The following is an 8,760-nucleotide window of genomic DNA, read 5'->3' on the forward strand; positions in this document are numbered from 1 at the left end:
TTGGTATTTAATTTGATATATAGAAATAAGTTCTCTAGAATGGTGCTGTTCTAGAAAGTGCCAAAACCAGTCCTGGATTTTGCAGTTTTGAATGTGCAGTATTTTGACCAGTCTTACAGCTCACTTAAAGGCTTTGTCTGTCTTGTTAGAAAAAGTAACTTCTATGAAAAGCACAAGGGTGCATAAACCTTAGTGAACACAGCATCTGTCTTAGTCATTTTTAGAAGCAAGGTTTTAAATGCAGCAAAAAAAGTTGATGGGGGAAAGTGTGCATCATGAATTTATAAAGTTTCAAGTACAGTAAAGATCATTGTTTAAGAATTAAAAGAAGTGATGGATTTTTAGATCAAAAGCTGTTCCACATTCTTCCAGCCAAAATGCAGACTAAATTCTGACAGATTTCCTGCTTCAAACTGAATAAAGCCTCAGAGCAACTTCAAGAGCAGCAGGTGAAAGCCAGGGGTTAGACTGAACAAATTACTGATTAAACACATCTACAGAGGCAGTGCTGCCACCAATTTGAATTTGCTAAATTCCTTCCAAAGCACCTGAAAACCAGGCGGGGGAGCCAGTGCTTCACCAAACTGCCTGCCTGCACTTAGAGCAGGAGCCTCTGGCGTTTAGATGAGCAGAAAACTTCACACACAAGTTTGTCCTTTTAAGTGACCACTCTGCAGAGCAGGAACACTGCACCAGAGTGAGAGAACAGCTCTGCCAGAGCTCTTCAGCTCAGCTCTCCTCAGCTACTGTACAAGAAGCTCCAAAGACATTTCACTAAATGGTAAAGGAAACAAACTTCAGCATCTTCAGGCATGTATCTCCCAAATTCAGATTCCAAAGCCTCAGCTCTGGAAGTTCTAGTGCTTGATGGAAAATCCAAAACAAAGCCTGGTTTAAAAAAATTTATTTTACAAAAAATAAAAACTAGTCTTTACAAACATTTCAAATACCAGCTCTAAACCTCAACTCTTTAATATTGGATTAAGCTTGTTCAAAATGCCAGACAAAGTCTTAAAAATTTTTAAGTTTGACATGTCCAAAAGGGTTTGTTCTTTTAAGAAATGTCATTACAGAGCTGTTAAAAAAATACTATAGAATGTTTTTCAAAGTCAGAATCCCAAGTTCTTCATCCTCTTAACTACTTTTCAGGTGTTTATAATGAAAAAGACCCAGAAACTCAGGAAAAATAATCAGAAACTCTGTTTTACCTGTTAAGCATATTGTAAAATTAGGGGCTGGAGAAGCAGGGGGAGAAGAGGAACAAATATTTGTCCATGCTGACTTAGTTGTGTTGCATGAGATGAATAAAATGTGTAGGTTTAAGTTGAAGAAAACTGAAGTCATAGTATTGGTCCAATCCCCTGTCAAAGGTGAACTTTTGGGCCTCTGAGTGTATTTCCAGAACAGTTCCTTAATACCCGTAAGAACAGAGCTGAGGCTTAGCAAGGGTCAAAGCAGTAACAGAGAATTAGAAACTAAGGAGTGCTGATCAAATCAGCTCCATTAATCTCCATCCCCTCTGTTGTTAAAGCAAATCTCTGAATATTTTTAGCTGCAAGGATCATTTTTAATGTCATCTGTTCCCAAACCTCTGCAGTGATCAAAGGGAGCAATTTCCACAGACAGATAAAATAAGTAACACATGAGGTGAAGCTGTCACCCTCACAACATGCAGAAGTTTTAAAATAAGCTTTATAAAACACAAATTGCAATGTCTGTGTCCATTTTCCCTGCTTTTCCCAACCCTCAGCTCTACCCAATATTCTACAGGTAAATCTTCCTTGCAGATTCTGTACAGTAAAAAGAGGAAAAAACCAGAGGTATACACAGTAGATTCTGTCCTTTGCCCTTGGTATTAAAAATATAGCAAACCACAAATGCTGGCATTAGGAAATCAGTCAACTCTTCTGGGTTTCAAAGGAAAATGCAGCTCTTCAGCAAAACTGCAAGGCTTGGTGCAGCCTGTGTACTGGAGATGCTTTTTTTTTGAGACACTGTTTAGGGAAAATGGTTGAGGACAGCAGCTGCCAAAATAGTAAACATGTTCTGCTGAGGGGCACCGCTCATCACGGCTGCATGTTGTTGATAATGGCCAAAATGCTCATTTTCTCTTGGGCTGAGTCCACATCTTCATTTTGTTTCTGAGCCACTCCTGTGCCAAGGCCATACAGTCGTCCGCAATACTTTGCATCATCAATTGTATCCTCAAAAAATAACTGCAGATTTAAAAAAAAGAGAGAAACAGGTATTGTTTAATTAGGCCTCTAAAGCAGAAAACCTCCAGTGTTAATTAACAGCTCATTTGCAATCAGCCACCTCCAAGATGGAGTGCACAAAGTAAGCAATGAAAGGGGAGTGAACAGAACAAGTCTGTGCCAAAATCAGCAATTCCTATTCCTGACAGTTTGAAGTGTGATGGCCACAAGGCTCAAAAATCCCAAACCAAAACAAACAACACATTATACATGTTGACATTATGGACAGAAAATGGAGAGGGAAGAACACTGCATTACCTCTTTCATTCTGAAAAATGCCATTCCTGTGAGGAGAGAGTCTGATCCTGCCTGGTGTTGTCGTCCAATTCGCTGCAAATCCAGCTGGTCTGCCACTTCCTGAAGGCCACCCTGCAAAGAGAACAGAAGAGAATTTATTTTGGAACGTTTATCTCTTGCCAAAATTGCCACATTTCTCCAAAACACGAGGGCAAACAGGGTATGATGAACCAATGCAGATGCCAGCAGTACCCACACTCCAGCTCTGAGTGAAACCCAGTGGGAAATGGTGTTCAAGAGTGCACAAATAACTCTCCTCAAATTTAGGTGCCTTCTTTGCCTGTTGCAAATACTTCAGATAACTGTGGGTACATTCATGGGTTACACAAGCTGGGCCTTTCCCTCCCTTTACTCAAGGCTGTGATTCAGTAGATAAATTACTTTCAACCCTCTTACCAGTTAAGCCATGGAGTATTTCATGTAAAAGAAATACCTTCTCATGGGAAACATAAATATGCTGAATTATAATTAGCCTCTGATAAACAAACCAGAAGGCTGTGGCAATGTCCCCTTTATAATAAACACATTGCTAAGTCTGAAACTGGGGAGGGCAGGATCCAAACTGTGTCTCAGGTGCTTCTCTGTCACTACTTTTATACACATTCCCATTTTAAGACAACATATGCAGCAGTTCTGCCACTTGTATTCCTGTACATGCACAGTGTTGGTACTCATCACATGCTTGATGGGGAGATAAAAGTACCTTGAGGTTTTTGCAGCTCTTCATTAAGTACTTCACATCATAGATAGATGGGAAGAAAAGGTTTAAGATATGGAAAAATTCATGTTCCTCTTCTGGTAACCTGGAGTCTGTCAACAACTTCACCATGTAGCCAAAGTCATAACCACTGAAAACAAAACCATGGAGAAACCAGGTAAGCAGGCAGTACTAAAACCCAAGGTACTATACCTCGTTTTTCAACAGAATTTTACTTGCTTTGCCTTTCAAGCCTTAACATATTCTGACATTCCTAAAACTCTACATCTCAGCCAGAACTCATCCTAATTTTCTATGTCAATGCAGGACTTTGGAATGCCCCCCAATTGCCCTCACTAGCCTTTTGTGGAACAGCTAAGCCATTGGGAAGAATAAACACTTCTTCCCAACTCTGTACATTTCTGTAGCTAAAGGCAATACAGAAAAGAAGGAAATCCTGCAAGTATCTGTTGAGATAGAAGGAGGTGGTGGCAAATCCTTTCATTTGTGACACCATGTTGGACCAGAGGTTTCCTGATCAAGCTGATTGAAATGCTACAAGAAAGATATCCTAACCACACAGGTGGAAGTTCAGAGCACCACCAACATTGTAAAGAAGAAGAAACAAAATCCTTTACAATGCATTTACTAAGTGCAGAAATCACACTTCAACTTCTTCAAGAAAGGGAGACTGTAACAGCAGAAGGATTCATAGGCATTCAGGAAGTCAGACCATGAAGTGTCCTCACTTCTTAAACTTGGCCTTCATATCCTGAAGCTTATTTTAAGAACTGCAGGACTGCGAATTTTTCTCCTTAAAATCTGTCAATCTCCATGGAAAATGCAGAGAATTAAGAAGAGACTTAACAGGGTGATCCTGGACCCACCTGTGGAAGGACAGCCATTTCACACTGTCACTGAGGACGACCCCCGACGTCATCAACAACTCAGCAAAGTGCAGGGTGTCAATCCCTTCCTCTTCATGCTTCTGGAACTGCAGCCCAGAGCTGGCAAGGAGGTCTATGGAATCCTGAGAGTACATGTCTTCCCTGAAGGAAAAAGAAAAAGCAAGTTTGCATTCAGGGTGCTGCCAAGGCAAGCTCATTTTAGAAAAATTCTCCCCACACTATGTCAAGAATTGGATTAACCAGTAGGATACTCCTGGGTTCCAGTCTGTCCCTCTAGAAAATTCAAACTGGCTCAGTTTCATTATCACTGCAGCCTCCTACAGCTGTAACAAGCTGTTCTATGATCATAACTAGTTAACACTTCCATGGCTTGTGCAAATTTCAAAGATTCCACCTCCATAACTGACTGTTTTGAACAATGTCCCTTCTGCAAGGTGAAGGGAAGCACCACAGATGAGGCCCAGAGGAAAGAGGAGTTCCCTCAAACAGGAAGATGTGCAGCTCCAAAGCACTGACCATCATTCCTGTCTACATCTTTCCTTCTCACTCCACAGCATGTACCACCTTATCAGCACCTCCACCTCGGGGAGTAAACAGAATTGCATCACCCTTGACTCAGGAAGCAGGACAAGAATGATGTGCTTGCTGGAGAGCTGAGCAGGAACCTGACCTCTTTACTGCTTTGTGTCATTTGAGGGGCAGGAAACAAAGCCAAGATCTATCAATCAAGTGATCACACAGCACTTCACACTGATTTCAATACTTATAAGAGGCTCACAAATTTGTGGAGTAAATAGTGTAAATTTTGGGGTCAAGAACTGGATGATCTGCACATAGTAGCTACAAATTTTTGTAATGCTTTCCAATGACAGTTTCATAAAAATGGATTGATTTCCTCTACATATGTGGTTTTGCCAGATAAACCCTTTCTTTATTTCCAGACAGCTCTAGTGGTAATTATGCTGAGTTTATCTTTATAATTACAGGGGAAGGGATAATGAAACTTGTTTCAGCTGCAAGCCACGATATTACAGTATGGAGGAGACAAGAACTGCCACACTCCATTTAACAAAATTCATTCTGAACAGATGTGATGATTACACCAACATGCTTTTAGATTCCAGCTTACACTTAAGCATGGATTTGTAAAGAAGTCTTTTTCTTTTTGATGAGAGCAGCACATCCATTTATCTCTAGCAGAAAGAGATGGAGTTTTACATATATATATATATGAAATTTCAGAAAAAAATGGCACACAAAATTATGAAGAGAAAGGGTAATAAGGATAGAATTTTAGAATTCTAGATTTTAGAATTTAGACTTTGACCTCCAGATACACTGGCACTCCAAAATAGGTTCCCACATAGTCAGTACTAGAATCTGGATCCTTATTGCTCAGAAGCAGCCAGCAGTGATGAACATGTGAACACTGACATTTACCAAAGCAGAAGGAACAGGAAATTAATGCCAAGCCCAAAGACTCACGTGAGGTTGAATTTGAAGTTGAACTGCCAGGTGTTAATGCCAGAAGGATACTCCCCCTTCTCATTAGTGAAGGTGAGGCCCAGCTGGATGATTTTCAGCAGGTCGACGTTGCAGCGCAGGAGCTGGTACTGGTAATCGATGGAGCTGCGGAATTCACCGATCGGCCTCACCACCACGCCCGGGAACTCCGTGTCCTGGCACAGAGGGAAAGCTCAGCTTCACCAGGGATTCTCTGGGAACTAGGACAGCCCAGACAGTGAAACCCTTCCCTGCTTCTGAGGAACACTCAGTGCCTATATTAACAAAAGCTACTGTCACACAAACACACCTCAGCAACAGCAGCCGACTGTTGGATGAAAAACTTCTTACTCAGGCAGAGACTGTGCTGTCACCAAACTGCCAAACTGCTTCTACCCTCAGACTGGGGCACTGAGCTTCTCCTGACTACAAACAAAACCTTCCCCAACAAACCCAGTGCTGTGCACCTGACACAATCTCTCCCTTGCCCAAGAGGTTTATCTGTCTACTCTTACAGCACAGTCACCCAAACAAACACTAAGAACACTTTGAGTGAGACTGAAAAGAAGCAAAAAGTTCATTTCTCATTGACAAATGTTAACAAAAAAAAATCATATTCACTTCCACAGCTGAATTTGACACCAAAATCCCACACACTCTGCAAAGGCACCTGTTTTTGCCACACTTTCAATAAGGACTCTTCATAACTTGAGGTTCAGTGTTCCTAAGCAAAGCTGGCAGAACTTACAGTATCAGAGCTAAAACCAGTTCTTTATCTAACACACTGGGGTGCTGCCAAGCAGATCCAGACTTGTAAGAGCAGGAGGAGATTCCTCCCACCTGGGGGAGAGTATGTTCTTCTTAAACAAAGCTTTCTGAACATCTTATCTACAGCCAGAATATTTTTCTTCCCTAAGAATCAACATCTGCCCTTATTAGAAAGGAGGCAGCTCAGCTGGCTGGCAGTCATTTGCAGGCCTTTTAACCTCCAGCCCCATGGCATCTTTCATAATCAGAAGGAGAAAAACAATCACAGGATTTAAACCCAATTGTGACTTGTTTCATTCTCCTGTTGCACAAACCAATACACTATGAATAGCTAAATATTAAATAAATTCAGGTTTTTAGGTTGGTCTCCCTCCTCCCCTCCTTTCACTCAATCCATACTCAGAACTGCTTGTATTAAATTCTGGAAAGCTACCAAACAGCTTTTTATTTTTTCACCTCTTCCAGTTCAGTTTGACTGGGGGTAGGGAGAAATCATTTCTCACCCAAGAATCAACTTATCCACAACCCCAAAAAACCTCTTGACTAATGGAATTAGGTCAATTATAAAACATTTACCATGGCAATGTAGCTGTAACTCAGGACAATCTCCCGAATTTTCCTCATCTCCTCCTCCAGGTTGTTGGCCCATACTTCACAGATAACCTGGCTGTTCTCTGCAAGGGCTGCTGGCATCTTGCAGGGACCAGAGAAAAGGCAGCTGATGCTGAACTCCAATGACAGTGCAGGATCACAAACTGTGCAATCTTATCAGTGTGCTGCATTAAAGAGATAAATAAATATGTTTTAAGTAAAGGAAGAGTGACATGTGAAAAACGCTCTGTAGGAGTCAGTCATTTTCATTTTCACCTTCAAATAACCCACTTAAAGCTCACACCAAATTTTCTTGCTTTATCAATTTCTGTAAACATGCTGAATGAAATCTAGAGCATCTTTTCACAATATAATAGCAGATGCACAACCAACAGTCCAGTTATTTATGTAAAGAATCATTATCCCTATATTCCTTTTCCTGGCACAAGCTTTGACACTTTGGGCACAAGATGTACAGGCAGTGAATCCTCATCTGTAACCCTCAACTATTTCCCCATGCCTGGAAGTGCTCAGGGCCAGGCTGGATGGAGCTCTGAGCAACCTGGGCTAGTGGAAGGCGTCCCTGCCCACAGCAGGGGGGTGGAATGAGATGATCCTGAAGGTCCTCTCCAATCCAAACCCCTCTGTGGATCTGTGATGAAGATAATTGTTTAAACACAATAACAGAGTGCTTTAGAGAGAACGCTCATGGGCATGAGGTTTATGGGTATGAATATCTAAAGGAGGGTGCCAAGAAGATGGAGCCAGGCTCATCTTGGTGATGCCAGGACAAGAGACAATGGACAGAAAGTGATGCAAGGGAAGTTTCTCCTGAGCATGAAGGACATGAGCAGGGACTGGACACGGGCACAGGTTGCCCAGAGAGGTTTTGGAGTGCGCCTCAATGGAGATATTCCAGAACTGTCTGGACTCAATCTTGTGCCACACGCTCTGGGACGGCCCTGCCTGAGCAGGGAGGTTGGACCTGTGACCCACTGTGGTCCCTTCTAACCCATCTGGGATTCTGATGGAACCGGGGCAGGCTGCAGGGGGTGTTCCACTGGCACAGCGGCGGCCGTGGCAGCAGTGTCACAGCCCGGCTGAGCCCCTTTCCCACAGTAACACCGGCGAACCGCTCCCAGGCGCCTGCAAGAGGGCTCCGCCTCAGCCGGGCCGGGCCCTGCGCCGCAGTTACCGGGAGTGCACCGCCCGCCACAGCCCGGCCCGGCCCGGGGGCACCTCAGGGCCCCCTCACACCCGGGGGCGGCCGGACGCGGCTCACCGCAGCCAGGGAGCGGGAGGGCCGCTGTCCGCGCCGCCGCCCCCCGAACCCCAGCGGCAGCCCTGCCCCCTCAGCGCCCGTCCCGGTGCCGGTGGCGCTGCCTGCCCGCCCGCCCCGCTCCCCGGTACCTCCCGGCAGCCGCGGCCGGGACGCGCCGCTCTCGCCCCGCGCAGCCGCGATGGCTCCGAGTGGCCCCCACCGCGAGGGGCGGCGCTTCCGGGTCTCGCGCCGCTTTGCCTCTCGCGAGAGAGAGCGAGACATGGCGGAGCGGGCGGCGCGCGCGGCGGGGCGGGGCCGGGCGGGGGAGGGGGGCGGGTACGTTACTGCGCGCGGCCCCGGTGCCCGCACTGCGCGTGCGCCCAGTCCTAGCCGGCTCCTGTTTCTCCTCCTCCTGGCCCCCCCCCCCGCAGTCTAATGGGTTCGCCCGGGCTCCCCGCGTTGCAAATGGCGGGCGAGTCC

The 8,760-nt window shown here is 44.8% G+C and overlaps 1 protein-coding gene across 1 annotated transcript; it reads right to left on the bottom strand.

The window, feature by feature from the left end:
* Positions 1-887: 887 nt before the first annotated feature.
* Positions 888-8,569, bottom strand: CNOT8 (CCR4-NOT transcription complex subunit 8). Its single transcript, XM_074552545.1, has 7 exons — positions 8,430-8,569; positions 7,005-7,204; positions 5,643-5,836; positions 4,137-4,298; positions 3,256-3,400; positions 2,514-2,624; positions 888-2,216 (listed from the first exon to the last, which is right to left on the bottom strand). Exons 2-7 carry the CDS (start codon positions 7,119-7,121, stop codon positions 2,067-2,069), a joined length of 879 nt encoding a protein of 292 aa, XP_074408646.1. The 5' UTR covers positions 7,122-7,204; positions 8,430-8,569; the 3' UTR covers positions 888-2,066.
* Positions 8,570-8,760: the final 191 nt, after the last annotated feature.

Source organism: Zonotrichia albicollis, chromosome 15 (genome assembly GCF_047830755.1).
Source record: "Zonotrichia albicollis isolate bZonAlb1 chromosome 15, bZonAlb1.hap1, whole genome shotgun sequence".
Lineage (NCBI taxonomy): Eukaryota > Metazoa > Chordata > Aves > Passeriformes > Passerellidae > Zonotrichia > Zonotrichia albicollis.

Bases quoted from the DNA above. Each gene is read 5' to 3' on its own strand.
- CNOT8 (XM_074552545.1), bottom strand. From the start codon at position 7,121: ATGCCAGCAGCCCTTGCAGAGAACAGCCAGGTTATCTGTGAAGTATGG. The intron at 4,299-5,642 runs GTGAGTCTTTGG...TTTTTCCTTCAG, and splicing joins AACTTCAAATTCAACCTCAC to GGAAGACATGTACTCTCAGG. The intron at 3,401-4,136 runs GTGGGTCCAGGA...TTTTGTTTTCAG, and splicing joins AAATGGCTGTCCTTCCACAG to TGGTTATGACTTTGGCTACA.